The sequence below is a fragment of the Lissotriton helveticus genome, chromosome 6 (genome assembly GCF_964261635.1).
Source record: "Lissotriton helveticus chromosome 6, aLisHel1.1, whole genome shotgun sequence".
Classification (NCBI taxonomy): domain Eukaryota; kingdom Metazoa; phylum Chordata; class Amphibia; order Caudata; family Salamandridae; genus Lissotriton; species Lissotriton helveticus.
In genome coordinates this window covers 1769030769-1769049555 of record NC_136067.1, presented here as the reverse complement: position 1 = coordinate 1769049555, position 18787 = coordinate 1769030769, and the positions used below count along the sequence as shown (strand labels likewise).

Here is an 18787-nt window from a genome sequence, read left to right as displayed (position 1 = left end):
GTTTACGCGGGGGTGCCACTTGGTTAACAGAACTGAATTAGGGAATACCATGACTCAAGGGTGTGGGCTGTACCTGACATGCACCTATACGGAAAAAAGATAAAGACGTAAAGAAAGAAGGGGAAATCAAAGACTGACAAATAGAAAAAGTGAGCATGCGAGAGGTGATTAAAATAAGTAAGAATTAAAAAATGGAGTCAGATAGACGAAAGAATGAAGTGGAAGGAAGGGTGAAAGCAAGGAAGGAAAGAAGGAAGAAAACGTGAAAGGCAGACTGGAAGAGTAGAAGGAAGAAGGGGTGAAAGGAGTGTCTGGGAGGAAGGAAGAGGAGAAAGAAAAATACATTGATGGTTTAATGATGAATAGGCGAAAGGAACTAGTCTAAGGAAGGGTGGGTGTACCTGCTCCACGTGCTAACGTGATTAAAATGCCACCCACTTGGACCATACGGCTAATTGTCTGGCCACTCCTTTGGGGGGATGCTTCCTTCTGAGATAAACCCGCATCTTGGTGAAAACCTTTTAGTGTCCCTGCATAGAGTGACTCCCCAGTAGGTTTTTGCCAGCACGATTCGGAAGCGTGTCCAAAACATTCCTTCATTCAAAAGTTGCTGTCCGCGACGGGACCTCGGCCAGCGCTCTTAGCCGGGAGCAGCCGCAGCCAGGTCTGCCCAGGCCAATCAGCTGAGCGTGGGGTGCGCTCCGGGCGTGGAGCCGGTGCGGGCAGGGCCCTCGCCTCGGAAGCGGCTGCTTCCTGCTTCTCAGTGCGGCTCGCACCGGCACCACGCAGGCGGGGCTCCCCGGAGGAAGATGGCTGCTACTCGGCACTCTCAGCTGAAGCTGGACTCGGAGATTGAGCGCGCCCGAGCCGAGTGCCAGTGGGAGCGGATCCAGAGCCTGGCCGGGCAGCTCTCCTCCAAGAGTCCGGACCCTGCGGGCGGTGAGTGTGGGGCTGGGGAGCGCCGATGTCTGCGCCCGCTGCCGCGCGCTCTTTAAAACGTGCGCCCCTACAGGCTGTTGCAACCTGTCCGCAGGCACCCAGGGGCAACCTGGTAGAGGGTGTGGGCACCCTCCTCGGTGGCACTACACTTACACGCATCGAATCCCGTGCACTCGCATGCCGCTGAGGTACTTTGTACCGTGCAAACTTTATGCCAGCGCTATTATCCCTCAATCAAAACCCGGGTGGCCAAGCGCAAGGTGTCTTCAGACGCCCAGCCTCACCAGAATGTCGCTGTGAAATTATGTTAATGTTTTGAGGCCACGCATTCAACATGAGACTGTAATAAAGTTACACTTCCTCAATAGTGTTCTTCTACCTCTCTCCTGACACGACTGTAACTTCACCGCGCCCAGAATGTGTTTCAGGGCTACACAGCCTAACCTCCACGAAGCCTCATAAACTAAGATTGTACGTTAGAGGCAAGGGCAGTGCAACATGCGGTCAGAGGGCTGCCCGCTCCTCTTATCAAGAATTTGTCTTACAATGAACGCCTGGGCAATATTGACTGAATACAGTTCTGTGGGTGAGACCGAGTGGGCGTGCCTTTCTCACACACCTGTTACCTCTTTGGGTGGCCGGTGGAGCTGGTCAGGCCTGTCCTCCTGGGTAGAAAGACGTGTCCCCCTAACCCTCCCGCACATCCCAGTGTTAATAGGGCACCGCAGACCCGCAGCTTGTAACCCACCCAGCATCCCCGACTCAGCGGGACAGGAGTACTTCACACTACGCATGTCTGGGTCAGCATGGGACCGCTCTGACCTTCCACACATGACATATCCCTTTGTTTGCGGGGCAGGGCAGCCCCCGTCCATCCACACACGCCCCAGAGCCGACAGGGCACGGCTGAGTCAGAAGGGACTTTGCCCGGGACACGTGTGCGGCTGATCAGGCTCGATCTGACACAGACACGAAGGAAACATCTCGGGTCTGAGCAACGGCAGAGCTCAAAATGCAGCTCAAACTCTCTGCCTCGTCGGAACTTTCCTTGATGTGTTGAGACGGTGCACGCCCAGGCTGCATGCCCTGGCTGTAAACTGGCACACACACTGTTTTGGTATGCATAGCAATGCCCTTCCAGTGTCTCTGGAATGTTTTACGACATATTTTGTTTTTACATGGATTACATTTCCAACCGAAGCTTTTATTGTTTAACAGTGCGTCGTTTCATAAACAGTTCAAAAATGTTTCCCAATGTTTGTATTACAAAGTCAACGCACTCTTACACCGTGTATCAGGGTTGGATTGGGATTTAAAATCGGCCCGGGCACGCAAAAAAAGTGGCCCACATTTGAATATTACCTTTGTAAAACACTGGGGCGGGAGGGTAAAAAAATGCACAGATTACTGGTGAAACACACCTGAATAAAAGTGAGGCCACTTTTGCTCCGTCCCCCTACCCCCGCACAATATGCATATGTTGATGGGCCGGCCCAGCAACAGAAAGGAAGTGACACCTCTGCCCTTTGATAAAAGGGAGGTAATGGAGGCCCATCTACCTCCTGAAAGGTCACTCAGGCACTCACTGGGCCGCTGGCAGCATCAGATCAACGCAGAAACCACCAAATCGCCCCCAGGCTGCTAAAAAAAGCAGCCCACAGCTGGAACTGGACACCGGCCCCTCGGGCATTGCCCGAGTGCCCGCATTACCAATCCGACGCTGCCGTGTATAAACTGACTCCATGATACTCCTTACAAAGTCCTGGGCGATGACTTAACTAAATACTGGGCCTCATTTATGAAAGCCTTGCTCCACCGATGCGTCACTTTTTCCCATGTTAAAAGTGACGCACCGGCGGCGCAAGGCCTTCATAAATAAGGCCCTGTTTCTAACTTGCATTAGTCGATTGATTCCCGTCTTATGATCTGGAACTACAATTCCCAGAATGCACTCATTTGTAAAATGAAAGCCCATGATGATGTAAGGGTCTCTTAGTGGCACTTTGTAAGCTCAATATCTGGTGTGGAACAATTACTTATTCAAGACAATTGCCTACTCAATCAAGATACCTCTTAGGAGGAGAGAAGCAAAGGGGAGAAATGTGAGGCCTGAGGTTATAGGGAAGGAGGTGGTGTGTTCGAGAGATCCCTATGGCACAGATTTTAATTTCATTATTTTGTTTCGTTCAAAATTCTTTCTTGACATGAATCCAAACTCTTGCTTGTTGCCCCCAACTTTTTGTCCAGATACAGTTAATAATCCAAGCACTTCTTCTCCCCGATCTTCAGAAAGCTTTAGAAGCAAGTTTTCGAGATTTCAGATTTGTGAGATAATGCAATTATGGAGAATTTTCCATTCTCACTTGTGGACAATTAATTGGATTATTGAAATTCATTGAGACATGTATTGTTTTTTAGATAAAGAATTCATTGATACTGTTAAATCTCTGCGTTTATATGAATCCTTAGTATCGACAAAGCTTAGGCATTGTTATTGATAGATGCCAAAACCTTATTGTTCCACCATTTGTATTATTTATAATCTTGGGGCTGATTTCATAATTATGCATAAGAAAGAAATAATCCACGTTTTTGATTCCATGACTGTATGTTGAATAAACCGATAGACGTTACTTTTGCAAGACTTCTATATTCTTAGTAACACAGGGAACACTCTTGTGTGCTGTCATCATTGTCTCCTAATCATAAAATGATAAACAGTCAATCCTGTACCAATCATATCATCAATTTTAAAACAAAGGTGCAATCCTTATTGTGAAACGGCATTTGCATTATAGCTTTCTCTTCATTCAATTTAGTGTCCCAGTCTGACTAGTTCTCCTTATATTTACTTACTTTCGCGCAATAAACAGACCACGCAGTGTCAGCGTAAAAGGCCATTTTATTAGACCAGAAACTGCGTAATCTGTACAAAAACAGTAAACATAAACAGGTAATAACATCAAAACCCCCACTCACACTCCCCTCTCACTCGTTTCACTCGTTCCACCTCATCACAAAGCCCTAGAGGCTCCATACCATGCTTTCTTCCTGCCCCTCAATCCTTTGTCATCCAGCCCACTCATTGCGTCCTGCCATTCACGCTTCTATCCCCCCTAAGAACTCCCCCCCCAAGGGATGGGTGTGCCAGCTCTTGACCCCCTTGTCCCTTCAAGTACCGCCTAACGCAGCTCTGGCCTAAACTGGCAACGCCAACGACCAGCCCAACAAACCACCTCCAACTGCCGGGTGGGTGGGCGGCCTTTTGTGACCCTCCCGATGGTGCCAGGCGCAGGAAGAGGAAGTTCCCTTCCTCCCCTGCGCCTATATCCCCCAACCCCTAACTCCTCCCTTTCCCCTACCTGGCCTATCAGCGCGAATGACCCCGGGGGAAGACTAGTCTGCGACTTCGCTTCCCCCGGGGCCCGGCATCGCGCAATAAACAGACCACGCAGTGTCAGCGTAAAAGGCCATTTTATTAGACCAGAAACTGCGTAATCTGTACAAAAACAGTAAACATAAACAGGTAATAACATCAAAACCCCCACTCACACTCCCCTCTCACTCGTTTCACTCGTTCCACCTCATCACAAAGCCCTAGAGGCTCCATACCATGCTTTCTTCCTGCCCCTCAATCCTTTGTCATCCAGCCCACTCATTGCGTCCTGCCATTCACGCTTCTATCCCCCCTAAGAACTCCCCCCCAAGGGATGGGTGTGCCCGCTCTTGACCCCCTTGTCCCTTCAAGTACCGCCAACCAGTGAACCCCCTGTAGGGCGGTTCACTGCCCCACCCCCCCTCCAAGGGGTCCCGGTCCGCCACGCTCGCCAGCAGTCACACTCTGGGACACCAGATAGCCTCGTTCCACAACTTGCTCACCACATCCCTCATCTCCATCATGTAGTAAGCATTGCCCAACTGTGACAAGTGCACCCCGTCGTCCCTAAAAACTAACGGCTCCGCAAGTCGAATCCCTTCATGCGCAATTACTTTAATGTCATTGTCACCACAGTAAAGTCTCATGGCCCTGTTGAGCTTCCTTCGAGCCTTCTCGATCGCCCCATGCTTCATAGCCCCTCTCCACACTTTTCTGGGGACCAACTCCGTCCAGGCAATGCAGGTCCCTGCAAGCCTGCTTTTCAACACATCCAGATCCCGTTGCATGAGTTGCAAAAGAGCCAAACCGGACAGCTGCACAAGGTCGTTCTCCCCCAGATGTATGATCAACAAATCAGGGCATCCCCTCTGTGGGACCATCTTCGCGAGCCAGGGCAGTAGTGCCCCCCATCGCATGCCACCCTTGCCCCACCATTGTACCTCGTGCAAATGTCCTTTCAGTCCCAGATTACGGCCGTAAACCTGTCGCTCTGCATATTTGGACGCCCAATGCACGAAGGAGTGCCCAACAATCCACGTCACCGTCTTACTGCCCGGTCCACCCACGCAACCTACGAAGAAAAAGATGTTAGAAACAGGAACACAATGACATGCTCAACAACAACCAACAGGCAACCCTCACTTCCGCACGTACTTCTCGCAACAGCGGGACTTCCAACGCCCAATCCTCCTTATCCTGTCCCAGGACCACCCCAGCCTGGCTGCAGCTGTCGCAGCCCCAATCCTGAATGAATGAGTCCCGAACCCAGATGCATCCGTCCCAGACTCCGCAAAGCCTTGCGCAACACTGCCAGCAACTGGCCCGCCGTCACTCTCGCGCCAGATGCATGAACAAAAATCTCCCCCCGCTCAACACTCACCGACCTCAAGAAAGACCGCCACTCAAAAACCGGGCACACCACCCCGCCCTCAGTCTCATTCAGCCATACCCATTTACCCCTGCCCAACTGGTCAGTCTTCGAGCACCGCAACCAAATCCCCAGGCGGCCCCCATCCACCCGGACCTCTTCGAACAACCGGCCAGACATTCTCCTCGAACCCAACAACTCCGAAACCCGAAAAGCCCCGAAAAACATCCACACCATACACAAACGGAAAAGGCCGGCCTCAACCAGGTCGTAACAACAATCCGGCAACACCCCAACCAGCCGAACCAGCAACTCAAAAGTGATTGCCTCACGCAGCCTACCCCCCCCACTCCCAGGCTCCCTGCCCCAACCCCGCAACATCCTGCTCACGATCACATCCTTGGTCGGATCAAACCCCAGAAACAGCACACAGTAAAAGGATATCCCCGCCAATTTACCAGAGATCGTAGCCGCAGACAAACCCCTGTCAAAACAAACCAGCACGAAACGTCTCAGCCCTTGCCTCACATCAGACTCAGTTCCCACCACACTGTCCACGTTCCAGCCCATGAAAACACTAAATTCCGACCATGCCAAACGATATGTCCTCCTCGTAGTTTCAGCCAGCGAACCCTCCACCAGTCCAATCATCCTCATTCCCCCAAATCCCAGATGCCGGCCGGCAGCTCGGTCTTGCAAGTATCCGCTCCCGGTGCCAGGCGTCGAAACCGCTGCCACTGCGAACGAGACAAAGCACCCGCAATGTCATTATTCGCTCCAGGGACATGCTTAGCCCGAAACACCACATTCAACCGCAGACAGGCCAACATGAATCTCCGCAACAGACGCAGCACTCTCAGGTCCCGAGCCCTCTGATGATTCACCAAATCCACCACAGTCATGTTGTCCACATGGAAAAGCACAGACCTGTTCTGAAACTCCTGCCCCCAAACCTCCAGCGCCACCAGCAAAGGGAAGAACTCCAAAAAGGCAATGCTCCTCCCCTGTCTCAACCAAGGAGCCGGCCAGACCTCCGCACACCACCTCCCGTCCCAGAAAACACCAAACCCCGCCGAGCCAGCCGCATCGGAGTAAATTTGGCATTGCCAGACCGCCCTCTCCTCATCAAAATCCAGGGACACACCATTGAAATCCTGCAAGAAAGTAATCCATGTCCTCAAGTCTGCCCTCACTCCCATGGAAATCCTGACTCTGTGATGTGGAAGTACTGCCCCCGACATGGCCATGCCGAGCCGCCTGCAGAACGTCCGTCCTGCCCGCACTACCCTACACGCAAAGTTGAGAAAGCCGAGAAGTTTCTGAACTGCCCGCAAAGGAATCCGCTTCTCCCCCACCGCCCAGTCCAGGCATGCCAGTATCTCTGTCACCTTGGCCGCAGGGAGGCGCGCCATCCATTGCACCGAATCCAACTCAATCCCCAGGAAAGTGAGGCAACAGCTGGGACCAGCTGTCTTCCCCGGCGCCAGAGGCACCCCGAAATGAAAGGCCACCTCCTGGAAACGCGACAGGGCCCTGCCGCAATCCCCGGAGTCCGCCTTCCCCAGAAAGAGGAAATCGTCCAAGTAGTGAGTAACCTCACGGCACCCACTGACCCGGACCATGACCCACTGCAGAAAAGTGCTAAAGAGCTCAAAGAGAGCACAGGAAATGGCACACCCCATGGGCAAAACCTTGTCCACGTAGATGTCCCCCCCAAACTGCATGCCCAGGAGCGAAAAATCCGCCGGGTGAATAGGCAGTAGACGGAAGGCCGACTTGATGTCGCATTTCGCCAATTCCGCCCCCGGACCACAAACCCTCACCAGTCGGATCGCATCGTCCACTGACGCATAGAGCACCCTAGAGTCCTCCTTCACAATAAAGTCATTCACTGACCTGCCTTCCGGCCAAGACAGATGGTGGATCAACCTGAACTCCCCCTCTTCCTTCTTCGGCACCACCCCCAACGGAGAGACGATCAGATCGCTCAAAGGCCAGTCCGGAAACGGGCCAGCCACCCTGCCCTCCAACACCTCCTTCTGCAGTTTCGAAGTCACAACACTCGGCAGTTCCTTCGCTGATCTCAAATTGTCGGCCCAACGTCGCTCCCTAGGACCCTGATAGCCCACTCTAAAACCCTCCGTGAAACCCCAGAAAAGCCGCGCAGCAGCCTCCCGATCCGGGTAACAAGAGAGCCAAGGGGCCATTGCCTCCACCCTAACCGGAGTAGGCGCCCTTCTGTCCAGGGTGCCCACGCCCCCTAGCGTTCCTCCACTGCTCCGAGGGCGTGGTAAGGGTAAGACACTGGGTAGGGGAATGCTTCCAAACGCATTTGGAGCACTCGTGTTTGAATTTACAGGGGTACCGGGAACAATACCCTCTGCTGTAGCTCCAACAGACTCCCGTGGAAACACCTCCCGGCTTGGACTGTTGCCCAGAGACGATGGCGCTGGGCACAGAGCCTCCCCCCGCCCCACCCTGGGCGGGACGCGGCTGAAAGGACCGATACACCACCGGCAGGCCACTGGCCGTATGCGTGGACGCCGTGGCGTGCGACGACGCCATCCACTGCATCCAAAGTTCCTGATCCACTTCCCCCCAGCACTTCTCCGGATTCGCACTGACCCTGGCCCGAAACTCCTCATCGTAGCTAAGCCACGCAAACCCCCCGAACTGCATCTGGGCCTTACGAATGACATCCATGTATTTGAACAGCGCAATCGCCCTATCCAAATACTTCTGGCAATAGACACTGGCAAAGATCAAGAAAGCCGACGTCCAATTCTCCATCGTCACCGGCACCCTAGGGCGCCGAGTCAGCTCCCACTCCTCCTCTTTGGACCCCTCCTTCGCCTGCACCTCCCTATGGAGCAACTTAAAGACGTCCACAAACTCATGTTTCCAAATCCGCTCCTTCAACTTCTCCGAGAGGTGTGACCCCAGTGGCATAGCCAGCCCCATGTATGGCAGTTTCTTCGGGACCTTCACCCCTTTGTCCTCCTTCTCCCCAGCCTTGTCCGTCTGCACCCCCAACGTCACCAACTTACCGACCGCCTGTTTACCCTCCGCAGGCGGACCGCCCGATGGCTTCTCCCCCCCCGCACAGACCCATCACCAACCCCCCCAGACCTGCAAGGCCTCTTGCGCCCCTCCCCGCTCCGGGGACCATCACCCCAGGCAGCCCACCATGCACCCTCACCTGTGAGCGTCTCCGTCCGTCCCTCGGGCCGTCCTCTGGGCACCGTCACCTGGGCCACCGTCGTCCGAGCCTTAGTCCGTGTCGACGCCGGGGCCTGTAAAACACCAAGGTCGCCGTTGTCCGCAGCGCTCCCTAAGCCTACCAAGTCATCCCGCACCTCCCCTTCCTCCAAGTCATCACTCTCGGTGCCATAATCCAAATCAAGCACCGGTTCCAGATCCACACGCACAGTCTCAACCTCCTTCACCGCTCTCTTCACACCTTTCTGCACACCCTTCCGAACTTGCACACCCACTTCCACACGCGCCGCAGGGGCCCGAGCCCTCGGTGGAGGGACAGCCGCCGCAGACTGCCCTGCTACTTCAGTCCTGCGTTTCGGAGCCGTCTTGCGCTCCGCCAGGCACCCCCGGGCTCTGCCAGCAGCCGCCGGCTTGGATCCCACCCCTCAGGTCGCTCCAGCCTGAGTGGGCCCCGGCACCATCGGGCCTCAAAGCCGTCCCGGCCGTCCCTACGCCTGCCTCAACCTTCTGCGGAGGGGGGTCCTCCACAGACTTCTTGGCCCTGACCCTCCTGAGTTCCTCCTCCTTCCCAGCCTCCCGTTCCTCCTCAGAGGTCGGGGAGGGGCACTCATCATAATCACGGTGCCAAACTGCACTCACCCCGGCCCCGGACTGTTCAGCCCGCCTGGCCTCCCTAATCTGCTCCAAGATCCTCTCCCCCCTAGCTCTCTCCTCCCAGGAAGCAGCACCCAAGATCTGTGGTGGCGGGGGCGGGCAGTAACCATAAAAGTCAGCCCCCGGGGGGAAGAAACCCCCCTGATAGAAACCCGGGGCCCAGCCGGGCCCACCAGCCATGGGAATCAAGGAGGGCCGCCCCCCGCCACCCCCTAGAGGCCCCACCGCCACCTGACCCGCCGGGGCTGGGGTGCCAGCCCTGGAGCCCGTGGACAGGTCGATGGGAGCCTCCTCCTCCCGACCTCCGCCCTCCCTGGTGATGTCCCCTGACAGGCCAGCCCCGGGGATGAAGGAAGCAGCCCCCCCGGCGGACCCAGGCGTACCTGCCCCACCCGCAGCCCCCCCCAGCTCCAGTGCAGGACCAAAAACGGCGTCCTCCCGCCCCACCCCCTGCCCGGCGCCGGCCGGCACCTGCAGGGGGTCCATGGTCGCAAGCGCCGAGGGCGCGGGCCCCACAGCGGCCCCTGTCGCCCCAGACGCAAAGTCAAGCTTAGGGAAAGCACGGGGGGGCAGGTTCTTGCGCTTCCCGCCCCTCGCCGTGTCCCTGTGCACTCCGCCCCCCCCTCGCTCCAGAGACAAATCCCCCGTGTCAGGCTCGTCGTCCTGGCACGCCGCCACCGCGGCCGACACCCCGGCCGAGGCAGCGCGAGTACCCCTGGTGGCCCCCACCCACGCTTGGCCCAAAACCCCCGGGCGGAGCAGGTCGTCCCGCCCGGCCCGCGCGAGCAGCAACAAGGCCTCCCGGACCTCCTGGGACGTAACTCCCGACATCGTGCAAAGTAGCACGCTTCCGGCGTGACAAAATTCTAGCCCGGCTGCCGTGAAACAGCCCCCGGCGCTCAATGAGCCGACCCAAAAAACCACCCCGCTACACTACCACTAAAACACTAACTCCACTAACCTCCCTTTTGTGACCCTCCCGATGGTGCCAGGCGCAGGAAGAGGAAGTTCCCTTCCTCCCCTGCGCCTATATCCCCCAACCCCTAACTCCTCCCTTTCCCCTACCTGGCCTATCAGCGCGAATGACCCCGGGGGAAGACTAGTCTGCGACTTCGCTTCCCCCGGGGCCCGGCATTTTAAGTTAGGCTTGCTACTACGTATGTTGATCGGCTTTGTTTATATATTATCCAGGATGTGGGATGCCTTCAGGGGTAGAAAGTAAGAGCACAAGTCGGTCAGGGTAAAAAGTCTCATGTTGTATGTCTGAGACACAGAGTAAACAAAACCTATCCATGTACCTGCATACCTCTCATTGCTTACCTTAGGGTTAAGCGTGGGCTGGATGTGTTTGCTTTATAAGTGCTGGTATGTAGTTGCTGCTGATAACTTGCATGCTGATGGTGTCAAGCTAACAGCATTAAGCACCAGCTTTACATTTCCTTGCCTCGCCTAGGTACCCTGTGGATTTGTCAAAAATAAAGTATGATTTGATTCCGAAATATGACTGTACAGGGTTAGTAGGTTAACAAACGCACTCTTTCAGTTTACCTTATAAATAAAACTTCGTCCACTTGCTTATAAGAATTAGCTGGTAATATTCTGCATGATGGTAATTTAAAGATAATCGTGGTGAGCAGGGTCATTAAACTCCTTGAATCACCCTGGGGCCTGAATGCTGTAAAAAAAATTGCTACATGAGTATAGGCAATGGAGCTACTGCTTAACCTTTTGCAAGTGGGATAAAACATGCGCTTACCTCCGGTACGGTCACTTGGCAATTCAACAAGCATTTACAATGCAATGGTCTCGGCATTATTAAAGGTAGAGCTATTGGCATTGCTTATGATTTTTTTTTTAAATCATAAATAAATGGCATTGTTATTTACATTGCCAATAGGTTAATCGTTAAATAAATGGCATTGTCATTTACAATGCCAATAGCTTAATCGCTCGGCCGCAAGCACAGCCAGGGGGCAGGTGAGCAAGCACAGGCATGTGGAAAATTGTGCACAAAAATCAACCTTAAAGAGCAGATCCCACCGCTCGCAAATGTTCCCTGTGCGACCCACAAAACTAAGCAAATGCAGTGATGGTAAAGAATGACAGGCTCAAAGTTTTGACTGGATGTGTCTAGCGCCAAGAAGCCTTTTTATGACATTTACCGCCAATTCCTCACAAAATACAATGAAAAAGAAACGTGGTGTGTGTGCATCCCTTTCATGCCCCTACCTGAACCCATCACAACCCTGTTTCCCAGCACCCACCATCAGGCTAGCCAGGCGGAGTTTACACGCACATTGTGCATCAGCAGCAAACATGAGCAGCCATAGGCAGTTATTGTCCCCTACTTCAGTGGGATGTGAAGCTCCCCAAAGATGCTCCGGCCAGCCTCAAACCCAGACCCCTGCCAGCCTCATACATTCCCAGACCCCTGCCAGCCTCATACCCAGACCCCTGCCAGCCTCATACCCAGACCCTTCCCAGCAACATACCCAGACCCCTGCCAGCCTCATACATACCCAGACCCCTGCCAGCCTCATACCCAGACCCTTCCCAGCAACATACCCAGACCCCTGCCAGTCTCATAACCAGAACCTTGCCAGGCTCATACCCAGACCCATGGCAGCCCCTTATGCCAACCCCCTGCCTATAAGTGGCTGTTCCGCTGGAACATCCGAATGCATAATTTACACACAAGTTATTTTTGAGCACATCTCTCACGCCTTCCTGCCCCCTGTTTCGACAGCATGGCTTCCTTTCCAAATGCAGTGTATTCCTACCCTTTGGTTGGGAATGTTTACCTGCGCCTGCCAACGCTTTCCACGACTGGAAGAGGTGTGGCGCCGCGGCCAGGGCGACTGACGCTGGAATCTGGGGACCACGGTTCGATCCCCGGCTCCGGCGGCAGGTCAGCCCAGCACCATGTGACTCTGGGCAATAGCTCGCTTAATCTTCCCGACGGCCCTCCAGCGCCTAGAGACCCTTACGGGTGATTGTGCGCTTTACAAATGTGGACTTTACTTTACTTTACGACTCACAGGCAGTAAATACGAAGCACCTCGAGGCGCCGCACACACAAAGAGGGCGGTGTAGGAACATTCACACACATGCACTGCTGGAAAGAGGAGTGAATGCACGGAGCAGGCCCCGAGGGGAGAGGTGTAAACAAAAACAGCCAATGAATACAGAGGCCCTAAGAAGTGACTTTCATCAACTTTAAAATTCTCAATATTCCAAGATCGAAAGTTAGAATTTGAACTTTGTCTGTTGCCTGAAGTACGAGTCTCTCGCTACAGGCACGAAACACTGAAGTAATCACTTTGAAAGTGCTACATCTCTTAAGCTACACAGTCCCTGCTTGTCTGGTGATCACCAGGCATCGGTATCTGTGCTGGGTCTGCTCTGGGTTGCAATGTACATTCCGATGGGAAGCCCCATTAGCTCCGTTTTCAGGTTCATATAAATGCCATAAACAGACATGCCACCCAAGAAAGTGCCACATGGCACTGCCACTATTCACACGATTGCCTGCAGAAGACACTTCAGACTGAACAGTAAATTGAGCCGGAAGCTTTTACAAGAGTTTGATTTCCGCTAGCGTAAGAAGTCTTTGCAATGTCCTCTAAAACCGTTGCAGGTATAGAAACCTTAAACAAGAAATCAAGGCTCACGTCTGCCTCCTTTTCAAAACACTTGCCCCCTCCCCCAAACTTCTGCCGGTGGATCCTCTCTCCTAACAACTTGCAAGGGGGACGGGACACGCGGGGGGACGGGACTGGCGCGGGGGGGTTAAAAAATACATTAAAATGGATCCTCTCTCCTTGCAACTTGCAGGGGGGACAAGACTCGCGCAGGGGGACGGGACTCGCGGGGGGACGGGACTGGCGCGGGGGGGGGGGGGGGGGGGGGTAAAAAATACATTAAAAAAAAGAAAACTTACCTGACTGCCCGTGTCCGCGTCAGAGCAGAGGAAGTGGCTCTAGTGTGGGTGGAAAGCGGCAGCATCACCTTACTCGGCGCCGGCTGGGCAGCAATGGCGGCCACAAAATCCTCTCTCCTTACAACTTGCAAGGGGGATGGGACACGCGGGGGGATGGGACTCGCAGGGGATGGGACTGGCGGGGGGATGGGACTGGCGCGGGGGGGTTAAAAAATACATTAAAATGGATCCTCTCTCCTTACAACTTGCAGGGGGGACAAGACTCGCGCAGGGGGACGGGACTCGTGGGGGGACAAGTCTGGCGCGGGGGGGTTAAAAAATACATTTAAAAAAAAAAAGAAAACTTACCTGACTGCCCGTGTCTGCGTCAGAGCAGAGGAAGCGGCTCTAGTGTGGGTGGAAAGCGGCAGCATCACCTTACTCGGCGCCGGCTGGGCAGCAATGGCGGCCACAAAGCTTAGGACATTTTTCGGATTTGGGGGCGTGTTTTGCTGTGCTGAGTGACGGACGACGTCACTGTCTAAAGAACAGCAAAACTTACGCCCCCAAATCCGAAAAAGACGGGGCTTCTTTGGAGGGACGGCTCTCTCCTCCAATGGCTGGCCTCCATTTAGGAAGCCAACCAATGGGAGAGAGCCAAAATTAGAGGCGGGATAAAGAGCCCCTCTAAGAAACATAAGATCTCTCTACTTCCGGTTCTGCCGAACCGGATAGTACCTCGACCTAAAAAGGGTTTTGGCTACCAAGGATGCATTTATTCTGTGACAACACTTCTTACTTGGAGCCTGATTTGGGATTATTTTACAGACTGCGCGATAAAGAACTTGGAAATTTCGACGATCAGAGTGTCGAAACAGTATACAAGGCCATCTGGCCTAGTGCTTAAAAGAATGTGAGTTTTTTTAATCATGTATATTCCTGGTGATCCCAATGTGGTTCTGATATCCTTCCTTGAAGGTACCCTCAAAAAAAATTTTAGTCAAGAGATCAGATTCTTCCTGAGAAGCACTATATTAGACTAGGATTACTATACTTTTAGGTGAGTTTCCCAAAAGCATCTTAAGGAATCCAGTGGTTTGATGTGTTTATAAAAAAGATTGTTCTGCCAACTAAGAGGCCCCAACAATATTCATAAAGATAATCCATGTTAGCAGAGCTGCTGGTGCAAATGGTCGCTGGGCAACTGAAGACCTCCTCAGCAGAAAGGATTGGAGGCCTTACTATATGGTAAAATGTTAATAAATATAATCATTCCTGAGAAATCTGTGCGCAGAATAAGACAGAAACCCTAAAGGGAATTTGGTTTTTAGTGAATCCCAGAAGACCACCCACAGCCTGAGAAGTTATTTCCATTGACTTCATTGTTGATTTGCCTCTCTGATGGGTTTAATGGTATTATGGTAACCACTGAGTACAGTACTAAGATCACTATTTTTTTCCATATTACTGTAAGTTTCGTCAGCAATGGAAATGGCTCCGGTTTTTCTGAATGACATACTTGGACCTCATGGGCTGCCAAACAAAATGATATCTGATCATAGACCCAAATACATTTCCGAGATCTGGAAATCATTGTGTAATAATTTGGGAATGCACAGAGCCTTGACCTTCGGATAGCATCCTAAGGCCAACAGACAAACTGAGACTAAATATAACTCTAGTAGAATATTTGCAATGCTGTACTTTTGCTTCTTAAGATAATCAGAAAGTGTTTTTTTCTACAGCGAAATTTGCCTACAACAACTTATGGTCGTGCTAGACTGACTCAAGGTCAAATGTTAAGGCCAACTACAAGAAATAACCGGACAGATACAGGGACCAGGTTCGTCCCGGTGGAAAGTTTACCTTCGGACTTTGGAGAAAAAGTGGTTGTCAGCGGGTTTTTGACGGTGCAGGCTGCAAGCTGAATCCAAATTGAGGTTTGATGATTGGGTGTTAATGAAGCACAGGTTCCTAGTGCTGTTGTCTACAAAGGCTGGAATGGTTCAACCAGGCAAAGTCCGTGCTAAGGAAGGCCTCGACATTGATCAGATTTTGCTTAGCATCTGTCCCGGTGAAGCTCTCTATGTTCGGACTTTAAAAGATCTGACTTCCCGAAAGATTTCTAAGTGGGGCAGGCCAACAACTCGAGGCATACCGGCAATTTAGCGACTGCAGCTTTGATGGTAACCCCAGTCTGTCGGTTTTCCAGGCAAAAAGTTGGCAAAAATGTCTAGGTCCTACTTCTTACAGTTTAGCACAAGGGAAGTACACTCTAGCACCACACAACGGCCCAGACTTGAAGGTTGGAATTCAATCCAGCCACAGCCACTAGCAGGATACTAGACAGGTCCAGTTGAAACTGGTCAGCTGGGCTCCTTCAGGAAATTGGGCTTTCTTGCAGCTCTTGTGTCCCTGTAGCTTAACAGGTGGTCAACTGACTCTTGGAGTTCACCTATTCTTCCTGGGTACAAATGGGAGCATGTCCAGCTCATAGTGCTCTCCTCACAGGTCTCATCAGCAGGTTCAGTCCTTCTTCTGTCTTCCACAGGTGCAGCAATGTTCTGAAGAAGGTAACCAGGGGTGGCACATTTATGCCTGGCATGCACTAGTTTGTGGGTGAGGGTGCACATTGACTCTTTCTTGACCAATCGGGAAATAGTTCCAAGGGGGGGTATCTTTACCCACTTTGTTTGCAGTAGGGCACACAGGAACTACTGCAATCACAGAGTGCCTTTATCTTCCTGAATCCAACAGGCCAGTTCCTTTCTTCCCTTGTGCAGACCTCCTGTGTCTACCCTAGAAGTGTGACAGGGAAAAGAGCAGTCCCTCCTCTGTGGTCACTAAACCAATTCCGGGGACAGCACCTTTCCCATTGGGAATGGAGTGTGACTGGCTAGGAAGAAAAAAGGAAGAAAGGCCCAGGTGTGAGCTACACCTGCATCTGACAATTAACTTCAAAGGATGCTACTCTAAGTTCCTGGGCAAAGGTGAGATGGTCGTCCTGTCAGAGAAGCAAAACACCTCTGCACACCCAAGGCTGTCTCATCTCTGTGAGTTAGGTCAGATCTCACCATGAAGCTGTTCAGCTCCTGCGTGACAGAACGAAACTCAGGCAAAGATAGCCTTTCAATAGTGAAAAACAAAATGTGCAGTATTTGCAGTATTTCACTATCACTATCAGGATATATCACACACACCAGTGCATGTCTTACGTTTCACGTACACTGCACCCTGCCTTGGGGGGGGGGGGTGGTTACCTTGGGCCTACCATAGGGGTGCCTTACATGTAAGAAAATGACAGGCTAGTGTCTGGCAAGTGGGTGTACTTGCCAAGTTGGCAGTTAACTGTGCAGGTCTGATTTACCTTTTCAGAGCTACTTATGTGGGTGGCACAATCAGTGGTGCAGAACCACTAGTAGCATTTGATTTAGAGGCCCTGGCACCCTTCACTGCACTTTACTAGGGATTACCAGTAAATCAAATATGCCAATCAGGGAGCACCAACTGTAACAACAATTTACACAGAGAGCACTGGCACTTTGCCACTGCTGATCAGTGTCAAAGTGCCCAACGCATCTAAGCCAGCAAAAATGAAATCTAGCACAGCATCAAAAAATACAGGAGATAGAGGCAAAAAGTCAGAGGAAACCACACCAAAGATGGCAAATCAAACAATGGGCCGTTCTGGCAGGATGGCTGGGGGGCAGGAGCTGTACACAACCCCACTTACACTTCAAACGCATTTACCTGCTACACACACAAAGGAACATGATAAAAGGCTTGCCCTGTCTTTAGTCACCCCAGACACCGTGGAGCCTTGATGGGGAAGGGGAGAATTATCCGCGAACTCGATGTGGCAGTAGGACAGGGAGTTCCCCCGCACAAAGGCTGGCACCAGGTATAAATACAGGACCTCTGGAGCCATTCATCGGAATTCTCTTGGACCTGTGGAAACTAAAGAAGGATGACCTTGCTGCCAGATGAGTGCCCTGCTGTTAAGGGCTGCCTTGCTGTCTGAGAAGGAAGACTGGACTTGCTTACCTTCATCCCAGTCTAACTCACAGTACCTCCAAGGGTCAGTTGTCTGACGTGTGAGTTACAGGGACACAGCAAGTTTCAGAGGCCTCACTGCAACTGCCCAGCTTAATTGCTTCAACTGGACCTGTCTGGATCTTCATCTGGACCTGCCTGAGCCCTGCGGCCTCTGCTGTAGTGAGTTTCTGATCCCCAAGACATGTCTCGCCGTGTCCTGGGCGCTTGAATGGCATCAGAGTGTACCTCTCGGTGAACAGCCTTTACGACACGGCTGTTACACCGCCGTGCCATTACAACGCGGTCTTTTCAACGCAAGTCGTTACCACGACTTGCGCTGGAGGGCGCTGCAGGACAAGGAATTTTTTGATTTACTATCCAACACCTTTCCTACTGTACGTAGGCTGGTGTTGGAATAGTAAATAAAAAATTCCTAAGTCCACACCCCCTCCAAAGCAAGTCGTGGTAACGACTTGCGTTGAAAAAACCGCGTTGTAACCGCACGCGTTGTAAAAGTACGCGTCGTAATGCCGTACATCCGTACCTCTCTGCAAGAAAAGGTGAAAATCCAGAAGTTTGGGCTCCTCGTGGATTGGTCCGTTTGTGCCAAGACTCTGCCACCACTTCTGACTGGCAACTCAAAGCTATGGTGAGACCTGCCCTTCGTGCTACAGCGACCGCCAGTGACATCCCTGTTATGGAAGAGCAGCACATCATTCTATAGCACTGAGGCAACAATTCGTCTCCTACTGCCCATCAGAGCTGCCTCCACCTCTCTTCTTTAATTCTGCAAGACACTGAAGAGCTGAGGTCATCAATTGTTTGAGACTGCCTACAATGGATAAGTTGATGAAGCAACTTTGTCTGCATAAAATTCCATTTGTCTAATCAGGATCATAATATTGGTGCCAAGCGCTTTTGCCTCTGCAAACAGTCGTTTTCTGAAGCTCCATTTCACCATTATATTGATAGACTGGTTCGGGCTCTATAAATTGACTTTATTAGATTAGAAAGATTTCAGCTGCTTTAGTTATTTAAGACAGGAATGCTAAATGTTGCTCAAATGGAGGTAGGCTAGTTAGTTACCGAGAGTGAAGAGTTTGTCTACAAATCAGTTAGAGCTGTAATAGAAGCTCCGGGCCAATTGTGTATAAACCTCTGAATTAATAACTCTTGCCATACAAATAGTAAATATAATAAAGAATGAGTGACTGATCTGTCCCGACCCTAGGGTGGGTTACAACTGAATCACGAATGGTGTAAGTGGCCCAAAAAC

General features: G+C 52.1%; 1 protein-coding gene across 1 annotated transcript in view; it reads left to right on the top strand.

The window, feature by feature from the left end:
- Positions 1-598: 598 nt before the first annotated feature.
- The window catches only part of TTC7A (tetratricopeptide repeat domain 7A), a 1530821-nt gene continuing 1512632 nt past the window's right edge, over positions 599-18787 (top strand). Inside the window, exon 1 of the mRNA XM_078649658.1 lies at positions 599-939. Within this exon, the coding sequence (XP_078505784.1) occupies positions 810-939 (130 nt within the window). The 5' untranslated portion in view covers positions 599-809. The remainder of the gene's footprint in view (positions 940-18787) is intronic.